This window comes from Salvelinus fontinalis, chromosome 18 (genome assembly GCF_029448725.1).
Source record: "Salvelinus fontinalis isolate EN_2023a chromosome 18, ASM2944872v1, whole genome shotgun sequence".
Classification (NCBI taxonomy): Eukaryota; Metazoa; Chordata; class Actinopteri; order Salmoniformes; family Salmonidae; genus Salvelinus; species Salvelinus fontinalis.
In genome coordinates this window covers 31,578,416-31,593,020 of record NC_074682.1, presented here as the reverse complement: position 1 = coordinate 31,593,020, position 14,605 = coordinate 31,578,416, and the positions used below count along the sequence as shown (strand labels likewise).

At 45.8% G+C, this 14,605-nt stretch overlaps 1 protein-coding gene across 1 annotated transcript; it reads left to right on the top strand.

The window, feature by feature from the left end:
- LOC129815286 (green-sensitive opsin-like) lies at window positions 1–14,511 on the top strand. Its single transcript, XM_055868957.1, has 5 exons — window positions 1–422; window positions 806–974; window positions 12,217–12,382; window positions 12,568–12,807; window positions 12,923–14,511. The coding sequence occupies exons 1-5, from the start codon at window positions 59–61 to the stop codon at window positions 13,025–13,027; spliced, it is 1,044 nt and encodes a 347-aa protein (XP_055724932.1). The 5' UTR covers window positions 1–58; the 3' UTR covers window positions 13,028–14,511.
- The last annotated feature ends 94 nt before the right edge of the window (window positions 14,512–14,605 follow it).

Below are 14,605 nucleotides of genomic sequence, written 5' to 3'. Positions count from 1 at the left end.
CTAGACTGCAGCTAGAGCAGATTCTCCACTTTTCATCTCAACCACTCCCTGGTTAAAGATGCAGAACGGCACTGAAGGAAACAACTTCTACATCCCCATGTCCAACAGGACTGGACTTGTAAGAAGTCCCTATGAATACCCTCAGTTTTACTTGGCAGATCCATGGCAATTCTATCTGCTTGCTGTCTACATGTTTTTCCTGATCTGTTTTGGATTCCCCATCAACGGTCTGACCTTGTATGTCACAGCGACAAACAAGAAGCTCCAGCAACCCCTCAACTTCATTCTGGTCAACTTGGCTGCAGCTGGAATGATCATGGTAATGTTTGGATTCACCATTACCTTCATTACCGCCATCAAAGGCTACTTCGTCTTTGGACCTATGGGCTGTGCCATTGAGGGTTTCATGGCTACAATCGGAGGTAAGAGAACATACAGTCACATACACACACCCCCCACACGCAAGACAGTTTTGTATTTTCCTACTAGCACTGACTTTGTTCATAATTACTGGATTATGGGAAAATGTACTTTCTATGGCTGTGATATCTGGTTGTCTCACCTGGTCTCACTGGATAAAAGCGTATTTGTGTAATACAGCCAAACGAAGTCAAATTTTAGTTATTTTGTTGCTACATTTAAATAATACCTTTGTGTCTCAACTTACGACTGAAATAAGCAACCAATCCTGGTCTACGAAACATTAATTGTTTGAGATACACACATTGATGGAGATGCTGGAAGAAGTCTCAGCTACCAAATGGACAACAATATATAACTACTCACTTTCCTTGTCTCATTCTAGGTCAGGTTTCTCTGTGGTCTCTGGTGGTGTTGGCCATTGAGAGATACATTGTGGTCTGCAAGCCCATGGGCAGCTTCACGTTCACTACCACCCACGCTGGTGCCGGATGTGCATTCACCTGGGTCATGGCATTGGCCTGTGCTGCCCCCCCATTGGTTGGCTGGTCTAGGTAACTCAAAACTTTGATTACAGTTCTTTTTTACAATCACTAGGACCCATTTCTCAATACTTAGGTCACCTTTTCAAAACTCTTCAAACAGTGAGCACAACAGCAGTCTATGTGGGCTAAACTGTGGATACTTTTTCATTGCTTTGGCACAACATGCATTCAATGACTACATCTTTCAAATTTCATGAATCATTTTCTCAGACACAATCACCACCAAAACTCTGTTTAGTTTACATACTCTTTTCAAAACTGTTAAACTTAAGTAAAAAACCTAACATAACACAAAATTGAATAAGACAGCAATTTGCTACATTTCTACAGTAATACTGTATTGAAATATATTCCAAATCTAAAAAATGAAATACTTTCAAAACAATTAGACCAACTACAGCTGATTCCCATTGTGGCTGAACACCTACCCGGGTGTTAGTCTTTCAATTTCATTACCATCTATACAAAAGTGGACATCTTAGGAATAATGCTGTACTGTAATGTAAACATGGACCCAGCCAGAGATAGAGAAGTGGCTGACAGAGGAAGAAGAGTGGCTGGGAGAGGGAGAGGGAGAGGAGTACGTGTGCGTGGTGGAAGAAGACTGAGTGGAAGATCAAGAGCTGCAGTCTCAGATGAGATTAGGGCTACTATAAGTGATCATGTAATAAATCATGATCTATCAATGAGAGAGGCTGGTCTGAGAGTGCAGCCAAATCTGCAACGCTCAACAGTGGCATCTATTGTGAGAAATTTCCGGCAAAAAACAGGTAAGATATGCATTCTGCAAGGGCATCTGACTGAACTGCACATTACAGAAGTAAATTGAGCAAAGCCTCCAAATCCACTTGTGTGCAATTGTATTTGTATTTCTGCTTAGAACCCAACAGTTACCTCCCACAGGTGGGAGAGGTAGGATTTTCACTGCTGTGCAGGAAACTGCAATCGTTGATATGTTCATCAGAAACAATAGCATAAAACTCACAGATTTTCGCGACAGAGTGTTGGCAGACAACATTACATTTGGAAATATTCACAATGTAAGCATAACAAATATTTCTAGAGTCCTGAAACAACATCAAGTCAGGATGAAGCAGTTGTACACTGTCCCCTTTGAGAGGAACTCCGAACGAGTCAAGCAACTCAGAAACCAATATGTCCAGGTAAGATGACTGTAAAATATAGAACTGGTTTTGAACAAAACCAAACAGGGCAGAGGCACACAATGGCATGTTTTTAGGTATAATGTAAACTACCGTTACATTATTTTAGAAAGTCATGGAGATTGAAGCCAGGCAAACACCCCACATATTCATCTTTGTGGATGAGGCTGGTTTCACTTGGCCAAAACACGGCAGCGAGGAAAGAATGTGATGGAATGTGATTGGGAAAAGAGCCACAGTGGATGTCCCAGGCCATAGGGGTGACAACATCACAATGTGTGCAGAAATATCCTCTGATGGATTGCTGTTACACAAACCGCTAATTGGGCCATACAACACAGAGCGTCTCATTTCATTCCTGGACGACCTCTATGGAAGGGTTGTGCCAGGTGAGGAAAGAGTTGCAGTGAGGCGAAATCGGCTAACGTTTGTAATTGTATGGGACAATGTGGCATTTCACCACTCCCGTGCAGTCAGAGTGGTTTGCAGCCCATCCCAGGATGGTGTCATTTTTCCTCCCACCTTACTCGCCATTCCTCAACCCCATAGAGGAATTATTTTCCTCATGGAGGTGGAAGGTTTATGACCACCATCCACATGATCAAATGTCCCTCCTGGATGCAATGAATGCTGGATGCCTGGACATATCTGCAGAAGATTGCCAGGGATGGACCAGGCATGCCAAAATATTCTTTCCTAGGTGTATTGCCCAAGAGGACATCAGATGTAATGTGGATGAGAACCTGTGGCCAAATGCAGAAGGCAGGGTTGACTAGTATTGCTACTGTATCTGTATCGGTGGATGGTGTATATTTAAATTATTGTATTTTGGAATGACTCAATGCCAAGAAATGAGAGAAAACATATTGAAGCATATTGCATCATGTCTGATTCATTCCTGTAACATACACTGCAGTAGATTCTAAACAGTAGAGAGGTGTCATTCTTGTTTTGTAAAGACATTTTACAAAAGAAAACATTGTGTAATGCTACGTGTTGTTAGTTTTTTTTAGGTCATTGTTTTATGAGTGACAAAGTGTGTTTTTTGGGTGACAACCTTTGCTAGTGTTATGGAAGAATGAGTTGATTTGAGACATGTTGTCACGATCGTGTTGACGTGAAAGAGAGGACCAAGGCGCAACATGACTTGAATACATCTTTTTATTTCAACGACGAAGATGAACACGTAACACTTATACAAACTAACAAAAACAACAAACGATCGTGAAACTTAAAACGCAAGTGCACACACAAACTACTTACGTACGACATATACAATGACCCACAAACAGCTAAAGCCTATGATCGCCTTAAATATGGTTCCCAATTAGAGACAACAGAAACCAGCTGTCTCTAATTGAGAACCCATTCAGGCAACCATAGACTCTCCTAGAAAACTCCACACAACATAGACACAGCTAGATACATACACTCAACACAAACCCATACACTACCACCAACACCCCCTCTACCATATAATACCCCAAACACACACATACCCCATGTCACACCCTGACCTAACTAAAATAATAAAGAAAACAAATAATACTAAGGCCAGGGCGTGACATAACCCCCCCCCTTAAGGTGCGAACTCCGGGCGCACCAACCCATAGTCTAGGGGAGGGTCTGGGTGGGCGTCCTTCCACGGCGGCGGCTCCGGCACTGGTCGTGGTCCCCACCCCACCTTAGTCACTACCCGCTTACGTAGCCTCCCCCAAATGACCACCCTCCACATTAACCCCACTGGATTAAGGGGCAGCACCGGACCAAGGGGCAGCACCGGACTAAGGGGCAGCACCGGACTAAGGGGCAGCACCAGGACAAGGGGCAGCACCAGGACAAGGGGCAGCAGCAGGATAAGGGGCAGCACCAGGATATGTGGCAGATCCAGGCTGGATGACGGCTCATGGCTGGCTGACGGATCTGGCTGCTCATGGCTAGCTGACGGATCCGGCTTCTCATGGCTGGCTGACGGATCTGGACGCTCATGGCTGGCTGAAGGCTCATGGCTAGCTTACGGCTCTGGCAGATCCTGTCTGGTTGGCGGCTCTGGCAGATCCTGTCTGGTTGGCGGCTCTGGCAGATCCTGTCTGGTTGGCGGCTCTGGCAGATCCTGTCTGGTTGGCGGCTCTGGCAGATCCTGTCTGGTTGGCGGCTCTGGCAGATCCTGTCTGGTTGGCGGCTCTGGCAGATCCTGTCTGGTTGGCGGCTCTGGCAAATCCTGTCTGGTTGGCGGCTCTGGCAAATCCTGTCTGGTTGGCGGCTCTGGCAGATCCTGTCTGGTTGGCGGCTCTAGCGGCTCCTGACTGACTAACGGCTCTAGCGGCTCCTGACTGACTAACGGCTCTGACGGCTCGGGACAGACGGGCGGCTCTAATGGCTCTGGACAGACGGATGGCTCAGACGGCGCTGGGGAGACGGATGGCTCAGACGGCGCTGGGGAGACGGATGGTTCAGACGGCGCTGGGGAGACGGATGGCTCAGACGGCGCTGGGGAGACGGATGGCTCAGACGGCGCTGGGGAGACGGATGGCTCTGGCCGGATGAGGCGCACTGTAGGCCTGGTGCGTGGTGCCGGAACTGGAGGCACCGGGCTAAAGGCACGCACTTTCAGGCTAGTGCGGGGAGAAGGAACAGTGCATACTGGACCCTGGGGACGCACATTAGGCCTAGTGCGTGTGGCCGGAACTGGTGGTACCGGACTGGGGACACGCATCTCAGGGCTAGTGCGGGGAGCAGCAACAGGATGCACAGGACTCTGGAGACGCACAGGAGGCTTAATGCGTGGTGCCGGAATTGGTGGTACCGGGCTGGAGACCCGCACCATAGGACGAGTGCGTGGAGGAGGAACAGGGCTCTGGAGACACACTGGAAGCCTGTTACGTGGTGTAGGCACTGGTGGAACTGAACTGGGGCGGGGAGGTGGCGCCGGAAATACCGGACCGTGCAGGCGTACTGGTTCCCTTGAACACCGAGCCTGCCCAACCTTACCTGGTTGAATGCTCCCCGTCGCCCGACCAGTGCGGGGAGGTGGAATAACCCGCACCGGGCTATGTAGGCGAGCCCTGGACACCATGCGTAAGGCTGGTGCCATGTATACCGGCCCGAGGAGACGCACTGGAGACCAGACGCGTTGAGCCGGCATCATGGCACCTGGCTCAATGCCCAATCTAGCCCTACCAGTGCGGGGAGGTGGAATAACCCGCACCGGGCTATGAACATGTACAGGAGACACCGTGCACTCTACTGCGTAATACGGTGTCCGCCCGTACTCCCGCTCTCCACGGTTAGCCTGGGAAGTGGGTGCAGGTCTCCTACCTGCCCTCGGCCCACTACCTCTTAGCCACCCCCCCAATACATTTTTGGGTAGTGCTCGCGGGCCTCCAGCCTTGCCTCCGTGCTGCCTCCTCATATCGCCTCCTCTCGGCTTTCGCTGCCTCCAGCTCTTCACGAGGGAGGCGATATTCTCCCGGTTGTGCCCAAGGTCCCTTACCATCTAAAATCTCCTCCCATGTCCATGAATCCTTAATGCCTTGATCCTGTTGCCGCTGGTCATGTTGCTTGATCCGGATTTGGTGGGTCATTCTGTCACGATCGTGTTGACGTGAAAGAGAGGACCAAGGCGCAACATGACTTGAATACATCTTCTTTTTATTTCAACGACGAAGATGAACACGTAACACTTATACAAACTAACAAAAACAACAAACGATCGTGAAACTTAAAACGCAAGTGCACACACAAACTACTTACGTACGACATATACAATGACCCACAAACAGCTAAAGCCTATGATCGCCTTAAATATGGTTCCCAATTAGAGACAACAGAAACCAGCTGTCTCTAATTGAGAACCCATTCAGGCAACCATAGACTCTCCTAGAAAACTCCACACAACATAGACACAGCTAGATACATACACTCAACACAAACCCATACACTACCACCAACACCCCCTCTACCATATAATACCCCAAACACACACATACCCCATGTCACACCCTGACCTAACTAAAATAATAAAGAAAACAAATAATACTAAGGCCAGGGCGTGACACATGTATGAAGTGTTTTGGTAGTTTTACTGCATTTTGGATGTGAAATGAATTACTGTGCCAGGCTGAAAGTTGGTTAGGAGAACTGATTGAAGAGTTTTTTAAAAGTGACCTAAGTATTGAGAAATGGGTCCTAGCGATGGTACAAACCTGTAATAAGAGGTCTCACAGAACTATACATTGCAAGGGGGTAACTCATCTTGCTCACCACAAATGGCCTTTTCTGGTTTTGTTCAGGAAACCTTGCCACATCAGCATTTTTAGTGGAGAGGTGAAGAGGGATAATGCCAATTTTAGGCTAGAAATGATTGCATTGCAAGGATAGTGTGAACAGATTTGAAATTTAACCATGTCCAACCAGACCTAATGAGGCCCAATCTTGAGTAGCTTAGAAAATGATAGCCAACAAAATAATGCAGGGTGTTAAGGCCAAGTATGTTTAGTCGATGTAGTTCAGTGAACCTTAGCTGAGACCTTAGCATGAACCTAAATACTCTCTCCCATAGGCTAGGCTAGACCTTAGGTCAGTGGGATAGCTTACATGATCTTGAGTAGCATAGGACAACCTGAGTTGGATATGTGGTTATCTGACTCAGATCACTTTACTGATGTTGTAACTGCAACATAGCTTGTCTGATTGGTAACTTCAAATCATTCTATAGCTAGAAGAATCCTGATATCTCCAGGAGTGATAAGTATCATGTTTTGGTCTTTTTCTCTCTAGTACTGTCTTCCCAGTGGCCTACTTGGTGTGTGAACTGCTGACTGCTCATCATTTGCCGACAGTTATTGACACATCAACCAGGATCAAGGGGCAGGGCAATTTGTGACTTGTTTGGTAATCAGTGGCTGTATTGGAGGGGGAGTGGTTTAATCTCTCCTAAGCAATCAGCAATTAGTACAGGGAGGTGTGCTCTGCACCTATGCTAGGCAATTAGCAATTAGTGTTAGTTTTTCAGTCTCCCCTGGTTTCTCAGCAGCATGTGTAAGTGGCGGTCATGTCTCAAAACTAAGACCATCACTGAAACATAGACGGTTCTGCGGCGTTCTTCTTCGAGAGAGGAAGGCTCCACACCACTCTGTCACTTGTGTATCTTACCTAGTTATTTACAGATATCCTTTTGCTCTTTGTAGCTTTGTCAACTGTGTGTGTATGTTTTCTAGACTTTAGACTTTACAGATGCTCCCCACCTCTTGGCTGCAATGTTTTGTCATTTCTCCTAAGTGGAGATATTTCCTTTTCTCCCTCTCTCATCTGTCCATCTCCTTATTTGAATTCCATGCTGTCATTGTCACTTGTCCACTCAAGCTTAACATTATTGTCATCTATCACCCACCAGGTGCCCTTGGAGAGTTCCTTAAGCTCATTTCTTGATGATGGCTAACCGCTCTTCATACTTGGTGACTTCAACCTCCTGTCGTCTGACCTTGTTTCATTCCTTTCCAACTCTCCTTTTCCCCTCCTTGCCTCTCTTGCCCTCTCCAGGTCTATGATCACTACATTGTTTCCTTTTCTGTCTACCTTTCCTCTAATCCCAACTAATCTTCCCCTACCTAGATGGTAATGCGCCATTGCAGTCTTCGCTCTCTCTCCTCTTCTACCCTATCATCTCCCCCTTCTGCTAAATCATTCTCCCTCCGGTCTCCTGATTCTGCCTCTTCGACTCTGCTCTCCTCCCTTTTCGCATCCTATATTTCGAACTGTCTCCTTTCTTTCTGGCCGGCTCAGCCCTCCCCTACTGCTCTGTGGCCGTTACAAGCAAAAATAGCTTACAGAACAGGGCAGCTGAGCGAATATGGAGAAAAACAAAAATTCTGGAGGACCTGTCATCCTTTCACTCCCTCCTCTGTATCCACTGCTACCATTCTACATTTCAAGCTTCAGTGTCTAACCCTATGAACCTCTTCTCCCTCCTTAATCCTCAACCCCTCCCTCTCCGTCCTCCTTCTCTGTGGATGACTTTGTCAACCACTTTGAAAAAAGGTTGACAACATCCGCTACTCATTCACTCAGCCTATTGAGTCCACTGGTCTCATTTACACAGAACTACCCCACGCCTTGACCTCTTTCTCTCCAGATGACATCCTGTGACTAGTGAGGTCTGGCCGCCCGACAACCTGCCCACTCGACCCCATCCCTTCCTCACTTCTCCAGACAATCTATGGAGACCTTCTTCCATTCCTCACTTCCCTCATCCTTGACCACTGGCTGCATCCCCTCTGACTTCAAACTGGCCCGAGTTGCTCCCCTCCTCAAGAACCAACACTCGACTCATCTTACATCAAAAACTATAGACCTGTATCCCATTCTTTTCTTTCCAAAACACTTGAGCGTGCTGTCTCAAATCCAATTATATTTGTCACATGCGCCGAATATAACAGTTGTAGACCTTACTGTGAAATGCTTACTTAAAAGCCCTTAACCAACAATGCAGTTCAAGAAATGGAATTAAGAAAATATTCACTAAATAAATTAACTAAAGTAACACAATAAAAAAGCAATACTGAGGCTATATACAGGAGGTACCGGCACCGAGTCAATGTGCGGGGGGTACAGGTTTGTCGAGGTAATTTGTATATGTAGGTAGGGTTAAAGTGACTAAGCATAGAAAATAAACAGCAAGTAGCAGAGTGTAAAAATAAAGTGATGGGGTTGGTCAATGTGAATTGTCTGGGTGGCAATTTGATTAATTATTCAGCAGTCTTGTGACTCATGGGTAGAAGCTGATAATGAGCCTTTTGGACCTAGACTTGGTGCTCCGCTTGCCGTGCGGTAGCTGTGAGAACAGTCTATGACTTGGGTGACTGGAGTCAAATTTTTTGGGGCCTTCCTCTGACAGCGCCTAGTATATAGGTCCTGGATGGCAGGAAGCTTGGCCCCAGTGATGTACTAGGCCATACGCACTAACCTGTCGTGCCCTCTTCACGACTGTCTTTGTATATTTGGACCATTATAGTTTGGTAATGTGGACACCAAGGAACTTAACTCTCAACCGCTCCACTACAGCCCAGTTGATGTGAATATTCGGCCTTCCTTTTTCTGTAGTCCATGATCATCTCCTTTGTCTTGCGCACGTTGAGGGAGAGGTTGTTGTCCTGGCACCACACTGCAGGTCTCTGACCTCCTTATAGGCTGTTTCATCATTGTCGGTGATCAGGCCTACCGCTGTGATGTCAGAAAACTTAATGAGGGTGTTGGAGTTGTGCTTGGCCACACAGTTGTGGGTGAACAAGGAGTACAGGAGGGAACTGAGCACGCACCCCTGAGGGAACCCTGTGTTGAGGATCAGCGTGGCAGATGTGTTGTTGCCTACCCTTACCACCTGGGGGCGGCCCATCAGGAGATCCAGGATCCAGTTGCAGAGGGAGGTGGTTAGTCCCAGGATCCTTAGCTTAGTGGTGAGCTTTGTGGGCACTATGGTGTTGAACACTGAGCTGTAATCAATGAACAGCATTCTCACATAGGTGTTCCTTTTGTCCAGGTGGGAAAGGGCAGAGTGGAGTGCAATTGAGATTGTGGATTTGTTGGGGCGGTATGTGAATTGGAGTGGGTCAAGGGTTTCTGGGATGATAGTGTTGATGTGAGCCATAACCAGCCTTTCAAAGCACTTCATAGAGACCGACGTGAGTGCTACGGGTCGATAGTCATTTAAGCAGGTTACCTTCGCTTTCTTGGGCACAGGGACTATGGTGGTCTGCTTGAAACATGTAGGTTTTACAGACTCGGTCAGGGAGAGGTTGAAATTGTCAGTGAAGACACTTGCCAGTTGGTCCGTGCTTGCTTTGAGTACACATCCTGGTAATCCGTCTGGCCCTGTGGCCTTATGAATGTTGACCTGTTTAAAGGTCTTGCTCACACCGGCTACAGAGAGCATAATCACACAGTCATCCGTAACAGCTGGTGCTCATGCGTGCTTCAGTGTTGCTTGCTTCGACGCGAGCATAAAAGGCATTTTGCTCATCTGGTAGGCTCACGTCACTGGGTAGCTTGCAGCTGACTTTCCCTTTGTAGCCCGTAATTGTTTGCAAGCCCTACCACATCCGATGAGCGTCAGGAACCGTGTAGTAGGATTCAATTTCATTCCTGTATTGACGCTTTGCCAGTTTGATGGTTCATCTGAGGGCATAGCAGGATTTCTAAAGTGCCCTCCTAGAGTGCGAAGAACCTTGGCATGACCCTCGACAACACCTCGACAAACATCAAAACAGTGACCCGCTCCTGCAGGTTCATGCTCTACAACATCCGTAGAGTACAACCCTACCTCACACAGGATGCGGCACAGGTCTTAGTCCAGGCACTTGTCCTCTCACGTCTGGACTACTGCAACTCGTTGTTGGCTGGGCTCCCCACTTGTGCTATCGAACCCCTGCATCTTTTCCAGAACGCTACAGCCCACCTGGTTTACAACCTTCCCAGGTTCTCTCATGTCACCCCACTCCTACGCACACTCCAACGACTTCCAGTCGAAGCTTGCATGCACTCAAGACCATGGTGCTTACCTATGAAACAGCAAGAGGAACTGCCCTACCTCTAAACATCTGAAACCCTACCTCTTCAAACAGTCTCTTAGATAATCCTCCTTGACCCCCCCCCCCCCCCCCCCCCATTCTAGATCTGACTGTACTGATAGTTAAGTTGAGGAACATTTGTATTTTTATGCCTGTGATATGAGGTTGTCCCACACAGCCATTTTAAAATTAATGCTCTAACTGTAAATTGCTCTCGATTAGAGCATCTGCTAAATGACTAAAATGTAACTGAGACGTTCTGGAGACCACTGTACTCAGAAATAATGGAGCATGAATAGGTCTTCAAACTAAAAAAAATATATTAAAGTCGTTTTACGTGGTTTATTCATTCAGCCTTAGTGGAAAGACTAGAAGAAACATGTTGGCCATATAGGCTTAAACCAGTGAATGCATCAGTGCAGCCTTGCCTTAGAACCGGAGACCCCAATGGTCTAATATAGTCTTGAGGCGTGAGTACCACCAGGGTGTGACACCCCGTTGATTACATTGGTGCGAATCGCAACTTCCACTTAGTTTCACTTTTTTGTGCATTGGTTTAAATAGGAGACTAAGTGAACATTTGAGAAGTGGAAGTTAGGATTCACCCTCAATGGATAGATAAATTACAAACTGTGTCAAATACCCAGTCTGATTAGTTAATACATAACTGGATGAGAAATTAAAGATTGGTTTGGTACTGTAGAGGGAGCAGGCAAGCAATCTGCAGACAATTTGCCAACTTTTCCCCACCCAATAGACTGGGGAAAGGCAAGTCAGTTAATAAGAACCAATTCTTATTTACAATGAAGGCATACCCCAGCCAAACCCGGACGATTCTGGGCCAAATGTGCACCGCCCTATGGGACTCCCAATCACGGCCGGATGTGACGCAGCCTGGATTCAAACCAGGGACAGTAGTATCGCCTCTTGCACTGAGATGCAGTGCTTAAGACTGCTGCGCCACTCGGGAGCCCACTTGAGTAGCTCTCTACTACAGTACTGTACAGTAGCTGTTTTCAGCCTTGTCCTCTCAGTTTTCTCCTTGTTGTGTTATTCATAACTTAACTGGCACAGTAAACTGACCACTTCTTTCAAATAAGGTGACACATTATTCTAGATTCAGTTATTTAATTTACACCTGAAGTTAAAATAGTATCTGGTTCTCAAAGATCCGATCACAGTGGCCAGGAAGGTTTTGGGAAAGATTGTGATCTGACCTTGTGACATTTTGAGTTTGTGTTTTTAGGATGCTGACAATAGCCTCTGAACATTCTGCCCTTTGGGATTGGATTTGGCACTGAGACAGGGCAAAAACCATCTCATCTGGTTATACTGCATAAGTATAGATAAACGGCATCTAAGTCAATAATCTGATTTTATACATTTGACAAGTATTGTATTCATAGTAAACTCCTTTCTGAAAGACTATCATTCAAATACTTAATTCAAGGCATAACTGTGATAACCTTTTATTTCAAAGTAAAATATTCCAATACAGGCTCATTTATTGTCTTTCCCATATAGATATATCCCAGAGGGCATGCAGTGCTCATGTGGACCTGACTACTACACCTTAGCCGAAGGCTTCAACAATGAATCATATGTGATCTACCTGTTCACCTGCCACTTCTGTGTTCCTGTCGTCACCATCTTCTTCACGTATGGAAGCCTTGTCCTCACAGTCAAGGCGGTATGACGGTTAATGCTAGTACACTACTGACAGACAGACAGTTTGTCTATCCCTTTTTCCTAAACACAACAAATGAATCCCTCTATATTCGGTGGTTGAACGTAGTTGAGATATACTGCCCATACTTTTTATCAAACAATTACCTGATTATCTGAGTTCATGTGTTTTCCCTTGTTTGTTTACAGGCTGCAGCTTCCCAGCAGGACTCAGCATCTACCCAGAAAGCTGAGAAGGAAGTGACACGTATGTGCTTCCTGATGGTTTGTGGTTTCCTGATTGCCTGGACCCCCTATGCCAGCTTTGCTGCCTGGATTTTCTTCAACAAAGGAGCTGCCTTTACAGCCACAGCCATGGCTATTCCAGCCTTCTTCTCAAAGAGCTCAGCCATCTTCAACCCAGTCATCTATGTGCTGATGAACAAACAGGTTGGTAACGTATTTTTTATCTCTCTCTTTTTGTGCATCAATAAACAATGCTTTATGTTGGGCAACTTGAGAACGCTAACAATCTATTCCTGTAATTATCCTTCTCTCTCTACAGTTCCGTAGCTGCATGTTGGCTGCTGTAGGAATTAGTTCAGGAGCTGATGATGAGACCTCTGTGTCAGCAAGCAAGACAGAAGTGTCCTCTGTGGGCCCTGCATAACAACTTCAAAGGATTACATTTTTTACATGGACTGGCATATTTTCAATTAGGTAGATTGATTTTATAATCAGAAGATGCCCTCTTACAGTACAGTCCTCAAAACATTGCATAATCAAACATAGCCCATTTTTATTCTGCATTTTATGTTGCAGTTTCTTAGATCACCGAAGCACAGGAGAACTTTCACACTGTGACTTTTCATTTTTTTCCCAGCAAGGTGAATCCTCAAGAGTTTTCATGAATAACCACTTGAAGGTTTGGTTTATGCTCCATAGCTTTGGGCACCCATCACATTGAGACACAATTCCCCTCTGAGCATCACCTGCTGTAAAGGACAGCAATACCACTAAAAGGCAAGTCATGCAGAAAGTGGATTCTTGCCAATTACAGGGGAGGGGGGCAGCAGGTAGCGTAGCGGTTAAGAGCGTCGGGCCAGTAACCAAAAGGTTGTTGGCTTGAATCCCAGAGCTGACTTGGTGAAAACTGTTGATTGAGCAAGGCACTTAACCATAATTGCTCCTATATGTCACTATGGATAAAATTGTCTGCTAAATTATTAGAGCGTAAATGTAATTACGCTTCAAGGCATCTCTACCCTTTCACAAATCTGCACTTGGTATACTGACTGTCATTCTTTTTCAAAAGAATACCACATACCACATTAGGACTCTTTTCCAATGTTTCACACAATACCTTCTCTACATAATTGCTTTCATAGCTGAGGTGGTAAGATGCCTGTTGTGAATGGATTACCTTGAAATGGCATAGTGAACTACTCTCATGCTTTTGTCTTGAAGGGTTGAGATTGAATTGGTACGAAATGAGGCTACATACACTGAGTGTACAAAACATTAAGACCATCTTCCTAATATTGAGTTGCTGATTGTGCCCCTAATGTCCCTTCACATGTGGGTAATCCAGGAAGAGAGAAGTCTCTAATAACAACTATGTGGATTGTTGGGAGTTTTAAATTGCTTAGGAGCCGACAACCATAATTGTTTTATTTATTACACATTTTTGCCCTCAGAACAGACTCAATTTGTCAGGGCATGGACTCTACAAGGTGTCGAAAGCATTCCACAGGGATGCTGGCCCATGTTGACTCCAATGCTTCCCACAGTTGTTTTAAGTTGGCTGGATGTCCTTTGAGTGGTGTACCATTCTTGATACACATGGATAACTGCTGAGTGGGAAAACCCCAGTAGCGTTGCAGTTCTTGACACAAACTGGTGTGCCTGTCACCTTGTACCATACCCTGTTCAAAGGGACTTCAATATGTTGTCTTGCCCATTCACCCTCTGACTGGCACACATACACAATCCATGTCTCAATTGTCTCAAGGTTTAAAAACCCTTCATTAATTAATATGTCTCCTCCCCTTCATCTACACTGATTAAGTGACATCAATAAGGGATCATAGCTTTTACCTGGATTCACCTGGTCAGTCTTTTTCATGGAAAGAGCAGGTGTTCCTAGTGTTTTGTACACCCAATGTACATGTGGCTTTTGTTGGCCACCTTTATGCAATAATTTGCTGAAAACATTTTATAAATACTTTTTAATGTTATTTTAGATTAA

Bases quoted from the DNA above. Each gene is read 5' to 3' on its own strand.
- LOC129815286 (XM_055868957.1), top strand. From the start codon at position 59: ATGCAGAACGGCACTGAAGGAAACAACTTCTACATCCCCATGTCCAAC. The intron at 975-12,216 runs GTAACTCAAAAC...TTTCCCATATAG, and splicing joins CCATTGGTTGGCTGGTCTAG to ATATATCCCAGAGGGCATGC. The intron at 12,383-12,567 runs GTATGACGGTTA...GTTTGTTTACAG, and splicing joins TTGTCCTCACAGTCAAGGCG to GCTGCAGCTTCCCAGCAGGA.